Source organism: Phytophthora parasitica (genome assembly GCF_000247585.1).
Source record: "Phytophthora parasitica INRA-310 unplaced genomic scaffold supercont2.7, whole genome shotgun sequence".
NCBI classification, from domain to species: Eukaryota; Oomycota; class Peronosporomycetes; order Peronosporales; family Peronosporaceae; genus Phytophthora; species Phytophthora nicotianae.
The window spans coordinates 893489-904350 of NW_008648993.1; the positions used below are offsets into that span (position 1 = coordinate 893489).

At 53.1% G+C, this 10862-nt stretch overlaps 5 protein-coding genes across 5 annotated transcripts; 3 read left to right on the forward strand and 2 right to left on the reverse strand.

The window, feature by feature from the left end:
* The first annotated feature begins 157 nt into the window (after nt 1-157).
* PPTG_05301 (hypothetical protein) lies at nt 158-3481 on the forward strand. Its single transcript, XM_008898819.1, has one exon. The coding sequence runs from the start codon at nt 262-264 to the stop codon at nt 970-972; it is 711 nt and encodes a 236-aa protein (XP_008897067.1). The 5' UTR covers nt 158-261; the 3' UTR covers nt 973-3481.
* On the reverse strand, nt 963-2883 carry PPTG_05302 (hypothetical protein). Its single transcript, XM_008898820.1, has 2 exons — nt 2656-2883; nt 963-2590 (listed from the first exon to the last, which is right to left on the reverse strand). Exons 1-2 carry the CDS (start codon nt 2814-2816, stop codon nt 1030-1032), a joined length of 1722 nt encoding a protein of 573 aa, XP_008897068.1. The 5' UTR covers nt 2817-2883; the 3' UTR covers nt 963-1029.
* Nucleotides 2878-5469, reverse strand: PPTG_05303 (hypothetical protein). The gene is made up of 3 exons (XM_008898821.1): nt 3721-5469; nt 3473-3651; nt 2878-3410 (listed from the first exon to the last, which is right to left on the reverse strand). Exons 1-3 carry the CDS (start codon nt 5422-5424, stop codon nt 2975-2977), a joined length of 2319 nt encoding a protein of 772 aa, XP_008897069.1. The 5' UTR covers nt 5425-5469; the 3' UTR covers nt 2878-2974.
* Nucleotides 5470-5714: 245 nt separating this feature from the next.
* PPTG_05304 (hypothetical protein) lies at nt 5715-8315 on the forward strand. Its single transcript, XM_008898822.1, has one exon. The coding sequence runs from the start codon at nt 5745-5747 to the stop codon at nt 8187-8189; it is 2445 nt and encodes an 814-aa protein (XP_008897070.1). The 5' UTR covers nt 5715-5744; the 3' UTR covers nt 8190-8315.
* A 31-nt stretch (nt 8316-8346) lies between these two features.
* Nucleotides 8347-10637, forward strand: PPTG_05305 (hypothetical protein). The gene is made up of 4 exons (XM_008898823.1): nt 8347-8677; nt 8775-9562; nt 9649-9737; nt 9793-10637. The coding sequence occupies exons 1-4, from the start codon at nt 8434-8436 to the stop codon at nt 10562-10564; spliced, it is 1893 nt and encodes a 630-aa protein (XP_008897071.1). The 5' UTR covers nt 8347-8433; the 3' UTR covers nt 10565-10637.
* The last annotated feature ends 225 nt before the right edge of the window (nt 10638-10862 follow it).

A 10862-nucleotide genomic window follows, 5' to 3' on the forward strand; every position in this document is an offset into this window, starting at 1 on the left:
AGCGGCAGCTCATGCCGCCCAAAACTGTGGATACGCACGCGACTTCAACTGATTGAAGCTGAGCCATCTCTCTATAATATTACGTAGTATTACGAATCCCTTACAAATTCCAAGTATAGCAAAGTGGTATCACGTATCCTTACAATTTCCAAGTATAGAGTTGGGCTGCGAAGAGACAGCAGCCTGGCCCCCTCTCAAGCTGCCGCCCAGCTCAGCGGCACTAATCAGCCGCCAAGACCGCACACACTTCCCCCCCGCCCGATGCTCGAGAGCAAGCCTGACCCCTTGGCCAGCGTGGAGCCCACGACGCACAGTATGGATAGCAATAGCTCCAGCTTAACGCGTCTGTCGAGCGGTGTGCTGCCCCCGCCGCGCTTGAACGTCGGCGTCTTCTCCAAGCGCAAAGGTGTCCGTTATCACCGTGACGGACAAGTGCGCAGCTGTCGCTTCTGCGAGATCCTACGGACGAGGGCCGAGCCTTTCCTGTACGAGGACGAGCACGTGGCCGTCTTCCGCCCACTGCGCCCCATCGTGCCCAGCCACGTGCTCATTGTGCCACGGGCGCATATCCGGAACGTCAATCGGTTGGCCGCCAGACATCGCGGACTTCTCGCGCACATGCACCGCGTGGCCGAGTCGGTCATGACTCAGGGACCGGAGAACGAGTGTGTGGAGCTACAACCAGAGGGTCTCAACGTCCATGGAGATGAGAACCCAGTACGCTATTCGTTCCACGTTCCGCCATTCAACAGCATCGATCACGTGCACATGCACGCGTTCCACGACGACCCTCGCAGTCTTGGCTACTACGGCCGCCTGAAATACCGCACCGAGTCGTGGTGGTGTCGCTCATACGACCAGGTGATGGCCAGATTAACAGAACTGACCGACGCCCAGCATGATGGAGCTGCCGACCTTGAAGACTCATCCAGCTCGTCCGGTCTTGTGTCTGAGGGGCGTTTGACAGCGTAAAAAGAATCTAGGCACCTATTTATTTCTGTAAAATCCAAACTTTTGGGTCTCCTATTTTTAGTCGCTGCTGCCGTATTCAAGCCGCACATTTGAAGAAGTACTACGGCGAGGAGTAGCAGGTTGCCATCCGCATAAAATGGCTTCAATGTCCTGAAGACTGCGTCGACTAGTCTCGGGGATGTACCAGTAGGACAAGACAATGCCGGCGATGTTGCATGCCATGACGATACCGACGCAGAGGTAAGACACCGAAACTGGAGACAGCGTGAGCTCGCGTAGTACTGGGAGGGCGTGTGCGAGTCCGATATTAACAATCGCCTCACAGATCACCACGAGGCTAACAGCGCCCATACGCTGCTTCACGGCGAATAGTTCGCTGACCATGATCACAGGAACAACACCCAAGCCGAGCTGGTGTCCGGCATTGACCAGCAACATGGCAGCCCAGCCAGAATCGCTCAATGCCACGCCGCTGTCTTCCTCCTGATGGACATTTCTGAAGATGGAGACCAACAGGAAAGCGCAGGCCAATGCCACCAAGTAGCAGCCACACTGTAGCGTTGCAGGTCTTCCTCTGGTATCAACAAAGTAGAAGCAAGCAACAATACCCATCGCTGCAGCCACAGCAACAGCCATAGTCACAGCGATTAGTCCAGCTTCAGCACCTTCAACGGCAACTCCAAAGATCGTGAGGACAAACGAGACGTTGGCGTGTGTTCCTCCAACACCTCGACTGCTGTCTTCAGCAAGCCTTGAAGTAATAGCCGGCTCGAGCAGGAACGCACATACAGCTCGCAACGTATAGAGGGCAGCGCAAAGAAGGACAGGACGATAGAATGCTCCGTGGTGACGTCGCTCCGTCGCTGCCAGCACCTTAGCGTGGATAATAGCGTTGGTCTCGTCCTCTGCGACGTGTTCGTCGCGGTTAAACAGTTTGTACAGTACTTCAAAAGCAGCTTCCCGGTCGTCGTGGCGAGCGATGAGCCACGTAGGCGAATCCGGGAGTTTTTGCGCGAATAGTAGCAGTAACAACGCAGGAGCGACGCCAGACAACGCTAGCACCTTCCACTCACTAAGGTTGAAGCCAATATACTGTCGACTCAGGTACATGAAGAGCGCTCCCAGCACCAAATAGCAGAGTCCTCCGACTGCAGAAAGGAATAATTGTGCACAGATCACTCGTCCACGAGTGTGGGCAGCGCTCACTTCCGCTAGGTACACGGGCACGATCACAGAGGTGATTCCAGCCGCTGTACCAAGCAAATATCGTCCGATCAGCACCGTGAGCTCTCCATAAGCAACTCCAACCAGCACCCAGCCCACGATAAACGGGATGGCAGCTAGCTCCAACGTGCCAGCTCGTCCCAGTCTATCTCCAAAGTATCCTGCACCCGCAGCTCCCAGCACGGTGCCTAGATACAAACAGGAGCGGAAGAAGAACTCGGCGTGCTCGTGTTTGGCGCGGAACACGTCCACCTGCATGTTGTAGAGACGTCCGGGGGCAATAGGGAACATCGTCAGCCACGCACATGCCACACCCGCTGCTCCCATGGCCGCTACATGTAGCGCGAAGAAGGAGTTCCGCTGACGAGCCAATCGCTTCTGGCGATATTCAGGTCTGCAATACAGTTACAGGACGCGTCAGTTGCAAGGTGATAAGGGACAATTAAGATGCGGACGGACCGGGAGTTGATGGGGGTGCTCTCATCGCTCGGATCCGATGAGTCCGAGAGCTCCAGCGGTGCAGAGATGTACTGGTGTGGCACGAAGGCGAAGTCGCTGCGAGGAGGGTCCCGCAAACATTCCACGATGTAGCGCCAGCTGCGCGGACGGCGAGCGACCATGACGAAGTGCTCACCTTGAATATAGGCGACTGGTGCTGATTCTGATCTAGCTCAGTTAACGTTTGGCTTGGAATCACTATGCATGAAAGATACATGGGACAGATTTCGTCTATATGGGACCGAAAACCATGGTCAAGTGGTTGAAGTCATTGATCTATCTACGAGGACTGCGAAGTAGAGGGCTTGGCTGCTGTCTCGCTGGGGTATTTTCGCGTCAACTCGCTGCCCAGATGTTTCTTCCAGCGGAATACGCTCAAGCACGAGTACAGGAACGACTTGACGCGGACCTTGGCTGCCTCCTTGCGTGTCTTGGGGAACGGCGTCGTGTCAAGGCAGACGACACCTGGTAGTGAGAACATATCACTGTATCCCATGCCAAAGACGATAGCACCGGGACCCCACTCCTTCACATAGTTCGAGAGTTGAGTTGAGATCAGTCGCTTGCTCACAATGTGGGCGCCGTAGTAGTTCTTGGCGTCGATCCACCGGATGGGCACTCCGTTAATAATCACGGGGTCTAGCAGCAAAATATCCGGCGAGATGACACGACGGCCATGGGTCTCAATCTGATCTGCGCATAGCTCCGCTTGCGTTCTGCAACAACCACAAATGATTAGTACAGTAATATGATAAAAGCTTGCTGCTTGATAACGTACTTTAAGCGGATTCCCTGGGCCTTGAGGAAGTGTTCAATGGCACGCTCCAACGAGTCGGCATTGTACTTGGGGGCTCCAATTAACGGGTCACTCTTGTGAATGCTGTCGTACTCGATAGCCTTGCGCAGTTCATGCTGGTCGCGCTTTGAGAGCTTCTCAGAGGGTCTTGCCAAAGAGTTCTACAAGCGAGCAGCAAAAGCTTAGTTTTAAACACATTAGTTAGACAAGCAGACAGAAAAACCGCATACCTTGATTTGAACCTGGCTCAAGCCCTTGGCGCGAAGGATAACTCGCATAAGCGACACAGGCGGATAGTTGTGTACTGTCGACAGCTCGATTAGGCTGCGGCCGCTGTCATACTCCTTGCTGATAGTGTCCCTGTCACGACGGACACGATGCGTGTTAACCAGCAACGACATACGCAGCAGTTGTTTGCGTAGGTTGATGGTCATGTTGGTCGTGATAGGAAGCATCTCCAGGAGTTTATCGATGTGCTTCACTTGCTGCCGCTTTAACCGACGGAATGTTTCTTGCTGAAGTAGCAGACCTGCTGCCTGAGTCTCCAAAACCTGAGGGGTCGGAGCCACAGGCCACTCCAAATCGATCGGTTTGAGATCGCCAAACTTCTCCCTTGCGTTCTTGATTGCCTGCTTCGTTATAGTCTGGTAACTCGGTCCATTCTGGTACACAGAAGCCTGCATCGACGAGAACACCGACGACATCGCAAAGCAAGGGTCTAGTCCAACTGCACGCACTCCCTCCATCACCGTCAGAGCACGATCCTTACGTCCAGACTCCAGCGAGGTGAGCGACATGATCTCCGGCTCAACTTCTGACAGTCGCATCTCCATCAGAATGTCGAAAAACGCGTCAGAGCGCCACACAATTGAAGCACGCAGCAGCCAGTGCATGTATGTGTGCACTGAAATCGGGCGTAGTAGGCGAAGCTGCTTTAGAACCTTCACAGCACCATCCAGATACTCCTGGCGGTAACAAATATCGAGAAAACGGTTGTAATCTGCCAGTTCCAGCTTCATACCGGCCTTGTCCATCAGATCCCAGAGCTTAATCACTTCTACAGCAGCCGAAGCCTTGTCACATGCATGGAACAGAGTGCGAAGCGTAGACTCGTCCACTTTCCGCCCCTGACTAAGCATATCCCGGACAATAAGAATACCCTCCGCTGGCTTTTTCGCTTCGCAGCACGCTAACACTCCAGGGGTCAAGAAGTTTTCGTCCAGATACGGATTGCCAAAATTGCGGTACAAGTCGAAGAGTTTGTGCGCATTTTCGAACGACACCCGACGGAGCTTCGTGATCAGAGACGCAATCTCCTTCTCACTCGGTAGCGTCTTTTGCAACGCAGCAATTTCTTGCAAAGTCGTGGTAATTTTCTCTGTCTTCAGACTCTTTAGAGGCATAGGTTCCTTGGCCGGCACCACTGCAGTCTCGGTTGAAGGCTTTTCCGTTGAAGTGTCGCTCTGCTTGTCGTTCTTCGGGGTCTGTGTAGATACAGCAGCTGCTGCTGTTTCCTTAGCGTCACCGTTGATTGCTCTGGTCAGCATCTCCTCCTCAATCTCCTTCTGTGTCATTGGCTTGCGCTGCTTCGTCTTGGACTTCTTCTTCGGCGCTGCTGGCTTTGAATTCGGCACATTTTCCTCCACCTTTACAGCAGAAGAAGTTGTCGCTACTGTCTTTTTCGCTTTCTTGCTCTTGCGGCGCTTTGAAGTGACTGTTTTGGAAGCTGCAGCGTCAGTTGACACGGCGGCAGAAGCTGCGGCAACAGCGTCCGTCGAGTTCAAGCGGAAGACACTCGCATAAGGCTGCTGCAGACCCCGGAGCGCGTTGCCTGCGCACAAGAAGGACCGCTCAGCCGGCGCATGGATGACCGACGTCAGACCTAGACGACGCACGCCTGCGCGAGCGGCGGAGCGTGACGGCCCTAAAAGCATCACGGATGTAAGTCGATCGGGTCCAATAAAAACACAAGCGATCGTATTTAAACGAGTGGTGAAAATACTAACAACGCAAAACTAGTACTCTTTATTAATAGTACTTCGAAGTAGTATATCCTTATCCCCTAATTCATTATTACGAAGTACTATTAATACATGACTGTAGTACTTGTATAGTATACTGTATACTGTACCTCTCACATTGGTAAAGTATGAAGTATACTGTACCTCTCACTTTGGTAAAGTATGAATTAATACTTCACCTAAGTACGAAAACCATTGCACCCAATCATTACAACTGTCGCTAGGACATCAAGATGACCGAGGAGCTCGACGCTGCAGCATTTGTGGGCGCCCTGTACCGCAAGGTGCTGCTCTCTGTGAAAGCATCGAACGCGATTCCATCGGAGGATGATGGTTTCCACTTTCACTCGCAGTTTAGTGGCGACTTTGCGGCGCGTTCTAAGCGCTCCGGGGCCAAGGCCGAGGAACTCGTTCGGCTGCTGACCAAGCGCCGACGCGCCGATGACGCAGAGCACGCGGACAGCAGTGACGAGGACGACAGCGAGCTGCAGGAACTCTTTGACGGGCCAGAACCCAATGCTCGTGTTACAGACTACGCCGATATGTTGCTGGACGAGGCCTCTAAGCACCTTGCCCGCTTCGTAAGCGGCGAGTCAGCGTCTTCCACCGAGGACTCGAAGCTCCGCCCACTGGAGAACAAGCCACAGGTGTTTGAGAAAAACAAAAGGGCCAAAAAGGAGGAGGAAGTAGAGAAAAAGGTGTCCAGAGGAGCGCAGGACAAGCCCCAAGACAGATTCGACGAGAAAATCGACAACTCGGACGTACCGTTCGTATCTAAACTTCGTGAGAAGGTGCACGCGCAGAATGACGGCGTTGCTGCAGCGGCGGCAGACGATGAAGACGACGAGATGGCTACTCGGAACCCGTACTACCCTGAGATTAAGGGACTCAAGTATGCTCAATGGCAGTTGGAGGCGTCTGAGGAGCCGTATGATATGGTGGAGTTGGACAAGGCGTCGTACTTGTGGGTAGACACAGAAGAGAAGCTGGTGCAGATGATGAAGTCTCTGACAGCTGCTGAAGCTCGCGTGATCGCGGTGGATCTGGAACATCACAGCTACAGATCGTACATGGGACTCACGTGTCTGATGCAAATTTCTACTGCACGCGAGGACTTTCTAGTTGATACACTGGCCCTCCGTGGCAAGTTACAGACTCTTAACCAGGTCTTCTGTGACCCTGAGAAGGTTAAAGTGCTCCACGGTAGTGACATGGATATCCTGTGGCTGCAACGCGATCTTGGGCTGTATATTGTCAACCTCTTCGACACTGGCCGTGCAGCGCGTCTGCTACAGTACCCCCGCTTCTCCTTGGCATACATGCTCAAGCGTCACTGCAACATCGACGCTGACAAGCAGTATCAACTCGCAGACTGGCGTACCCGTCCGCTCGACAAGAGCATGATAAAATATGCGCGTGAGGATACACGGTACTTGTTGTTTATCTATGACCAACTCAAGAAGGAGCTACTGCAAGCTGGAGCCAAGTCTCGCGAGAGTTTACTGTTCCAGACACTCCAGAACTCCAATATGCTGTGCTTGCAGGTGTATGAGAAGCCTCAGCCCACCGAGGAAGACGCTCTTGCTCTCGGCGAGAAACTCAAGGGAACAGTAAACATTCGTGATCTGTCTGAGCTTCAGAAGCGTGTGATCACTGCGCTTTATCTCTGGCGCGACCGTATCGCACGTCAGGAGGATGAATCAGTGGCATACGTGATGCCAAACCACGTGCTCATGAAGCTCACTAAGCACCTCCCTGTGCGATCCGATGAGCTCTTCCGTGCTTGTCACCCTGTTCCGCTGCTTATCCGTAAGCACGCGCTCCAGATTACAAAAATGATCGTTGCTGAGAAGACGAAGCTTGCCGAGGACGAGGCCAAGACGCAAGAACCTGAGCCTGTAGTCGCAAAGCCGACAAGAAAGACGTGGAATGAGGATGGAGAGGAGCAAATGGTTAATTCCATTCGGAAGCGTGTGGGACGTGCTGAGTATGCTCCTTGGAAGAGTGGTCAGCGCAAGGCTGGAGTCGCTACTGCTGCTGCTTCGACTGGATCTTCATCATCCAGCTACAATCCACCGATGGCACTCGGAGTGAACGTTTCGGAGACTGCCAATGAGCCAGAGACGGCAGCCACGCTGCTCGAAAAGGTGAACGCTATGGTTGCGAGCACAATGTTCACTATTACTGAGAGTGACCCAGTCGAGACACCAGTCAATAAACCGACGTCCTTGTTGGCGACTCCAAGCAAGGAAGAGCAGAGTGTCGACGAGAGCAAGCCGAAGATTCCTCAGTCTATTTCAGAGGCCTATAACATGTCGAACCGAGTCAAACGGCGGAAAACTACGGCAGTGGACACGTCGTCGGCCTCTCAAGTCAAGGATCGTGCGCAGGCGTTCATGCAGAAGGTCGATGGCGACGAAACTGAAGACGAGAGTGGCTTCAAGAGCTTCGACTATGCTGCAGCCAGTACTCAGATCACAGGAGCCAAGTTCCAGCTCAAGAAGGACGAGGACGAAGACCGGAATGGCCGCAAGGGTGGCCGTGGAGGCAACAAGAAGCAGGCAGGTTACAACCCGTTCGTGGCAATGAGTGGCAAGGGGAAGAAGGACCCGAAGGAGCCCAAGGCCGCACAAGCCAAGAAGATGCACCACATGCCGAGAAGCGCCACGTTCAGATAGATACAACGTAACTGATCAACGGTAAAGCTGGCCATGCCACAGTTAGATAGACCCCAGTCAATAAACATGCTGTCACCACCACCAAGTCCATAGTAAAAATTCCTTATAATAGTTGAGCTCTGTCCGGTTGAAAATTGCGACTTTTGTCTTTTTCCGACAAGGCAGAGACAGTTTCACAAGGACAGACGGTCAAAAACTTTTAGCGCCATTTTGGAAAACAAGAAGCAGCGGACGCGATCTCTCGATGGCTCGTAGCGACTCGCTTAAGCGCGTCTCGCCCACGTCGTTCGAGTCGGATGGAGGGGAAGGTGCCGCTAAGAAGAGCAAGACCTCAGTAGACGTTGCGAGCGAGGCGGCAGCTACGGTGCGCAACGGTCCGCTAGAAGCGGAGGACATTGGGACAGACTTCGACGTAGGGGAAGACGCCCAAACGTCCGCTTTATCGACCAATAATGGCGTTAACGACAAGCAAGAAGGCGGGGAACAAGGTAAACGGTGCTTCAGCTGTATTTTCACGCGCTTTAAAGCATCGAAGGCTTCGTGGTTATTGACTTGTTGATTTTTTTTTACTAAACCGTCTTACAGTCGTGGAAATGGCTGATGCCGAAGCCTCAGAGACGCCTGAAACCAAAACGAGCACGATAAATAATGTAGCCAAGTCGTCCTCCAAGAAACCAGTCAAAAAGCGCGCGAAACCTTTTGGCAAGGCAGCAATTAACGGGAAGACAGAGGCTAAAGGCTCTGCTAAGGCCAAAGCGAAGCCCAAACCCAAGACTAAAGCGAAAGCGGCACCTAAACGGAAGGTGCGGACACAGGGAGACAAAGTGAAGGAGAACGCGCCACTGGCCACGCCGTTCTTCGTGGAGACGGGGGCCGAATGGAACAACACGAACATCGACTTTGACGAGCTGAATACGCTGAGATCGATGTGGGAGCTGCCTGCTGCTTGCCACATTCTGTGGCTGCTGCAAAGTCCTCTGACCCTTCGCTTCTCCAATACGTTGCTCGAGTATGAGGCAGCATTGCTGAAACCCGAGGACAGTCCCGTACTGGAAGACGTGTTCACGAAACTCTTGCTAAAGAAAAGTGAACGCGCGTGTCTGAGTGCTGGCATTGGACTGAAGTACGAGTGGTGGAACAAACAGCTGCGGATTTACTACCTGGACATGTACAACAAGTGGTACGCACTACTGCGTAAGGCTGGCGAGCGACTACCGGAAAGCTTTTCACAAGATGAGGACGATGAAGACAGTAGCGGCTCGGAAAGCAGGACCGATGAACAGGTGGATGTGGAACTCACTGATGACGAGTGGCTGACACTGGACATCCTGAAGGCGCGTCTTGAAACACTCGGCGTGGTTTGTCCCCTGAAGGTGAGTACAGTATCCTACGAGTAGCACTATCGTTTCATATTGTGGTGGCAACGTTCTAACCCTTATGACGTGTGTATGGGCTATAGCACCAGTCATTCGCTGACTTGTCGATTGAATTGCGGTGCAAGATTCTCCTGAACTTGTGCGAGGCCGTGGTGGACGACCCAGCTAACACGTACGTAGTCTTCGTTGTATGAGGCTGCGGAGCTTGACCTCACACTTTCGTGAAGTGAATATATGCGTCAGATGGAAGAGGACGATCTGCGCGTGGAGCCGTTGGGTAATGACCGCGCTGGGAACTTGTATTATTTTTTCCCGCAGTTCTACGAGGAGCGGCGGTTGTACAGATTGGAACCGGAGACACGACAGTGGGTGCTCTGGGCGAAGGGGGACGACGCGTTCCGTTCCATGCTTAGGGCGATGCAGGGCATTCGTGGACGTAAAATTCGTGGCGAGCAAGAACTGCTGGATCACTTGGAGGTGATTGTGGAGCAGATTGAGGACGAGGACGAAGCCCGTGCTCGGCAGCTGGAGAAGGCCAATCGACTGGCCATTCTCGAGGCGATTCCACGTAAGCGCTCGCTGCGTCTGCAAGTGAAGCAGTTGGAGAAGATGGAAAAGCATCAGGAGGAGTTGGAACACCGGAAAGAGATGTCGATGGAGGATATAGCAGAAATGAGGCGTGCCGAGTTGCTGAAAAAGGTGGAGCGTGAAGCTGAGAAGGAGGCACGTGACGCTGAACGGGAGGCAAGACGTTTGCATCGCGAGCAGGTAGAGCGGGAAGAGGCACAGGCTGAACGAGAGAAGCGTAGATTGCGTCGAGTCGAGAAGGAGCAGGAGGAGGAGAGACTCGAGCAACAAGCTCAGGAGGAACGCAGAAAGCAGGAGGAAGCGCGCGAGCTGCGTGCTCGACAGCGGAATGCGGACGAGGAATGGCAGCAAGTAGAGCAGGAGACAGCGGAAGCTGCAGCTGAGCAGGTTACAGCGTCTGCGAAGCCTTAGCGGCCTCAACATACCTTCAGAAGAAAAATGCACATTCCTCAGTAAAAAAAAATAGAGATCATTGCAAGTGACACTACTGTACGTTGAGATAATCATCCTGTGCAGGGCGCGTTCAAGGTGAGGTGGCTTCGAATCTTGATGTAGAGGATGAAACGCAACAACGTGTTGTCTACAAGCATTCGCCGTGTTCTTGTTGCACGAAAAGCACGAAGTAATTCAGCTATGCCATTTCCAAGATTTGCATGCCATCGTGAAAAACATGAAGAGCATGGACCGACAGGCCGATGTTGCGCTCGTA

Excerpts from the sequence above, each read along its gene's own strand:
- PPTG_05301 (XM_008898819.1), top strand. The coding sequence starts at position 262 with ATGCTCGAGAGCAAGCCTGACCCCTTGGCCAGCGTGGAGCCCACGACG.
- PPTG_05302 (XM_008898820.1), bottom strand. The coding sequence starts at position 2,816 with ATGGTCGCTCGCCGTCCGCGCAGCTGGCGCTACATCGTGGAATGTTTG. Across the intron at positions 2,591-2,655 it reads AGCACCCCCATCAACTCCCG|ACCTGAATATCGCCAGAAGC; the intron begins GTCCGTCCGCAT and ends ACTGTATTGCAG.
- PPTG_05303 (XM_008898821.1), bottom strand. The coding sequence starts at position 5,424 with ATGCTTTTAGGGCCGTCACGCTCCGCCGCTCGCGCAGGCGTGCGTCGT. Across the intron at positions 3,652-3,720 it reads TGAGCCAGGTTCAAATCAAG|AACTCTTTGGCAAGACCCTC; the intron begins GTATGCGGTTTT and ends GCTCGCTTGTAG. Across the intron at positions 3,411-3,472 it reads GCCCAGGGAATCCGCTTAAA|AACGCAAGCGGAGCTATGCG; the intron begins GTACGTTATCAA and ends TGGTTGTTGCAG.
- PPTG_05304 (XM_008898822.1), top strand. The coding sequence starts at position 5,745 with ATGACCGAGGAGCTCGACGCTGCAGCATTTGTGGGCGCCCTGTACCGC.
- PPTG_05305 (XM_008898823.1), top strand. The coding sequence starts at position 8,434 with ATGGCTCGTAGCGACTCGCTTAAGCGCGTCTCGCCCACGTCGTTCGAG. Across the intron at positions 8,678-8,774 it reads GCAAGAAGGCGGGGAACAAG|TCGTGGAAATGGCTGATGCC; the intron begins GTAAACGGTGCT and ends ACCGTCTTACAG. Across the intron at positions 9,563-9,648 it reads GCGTGGTTTGTCCCCTGAAG|CACCAGTCATTCGCTGACTT; the intron begins GTGAGTACAGTA and ends TATGGGCTATAG.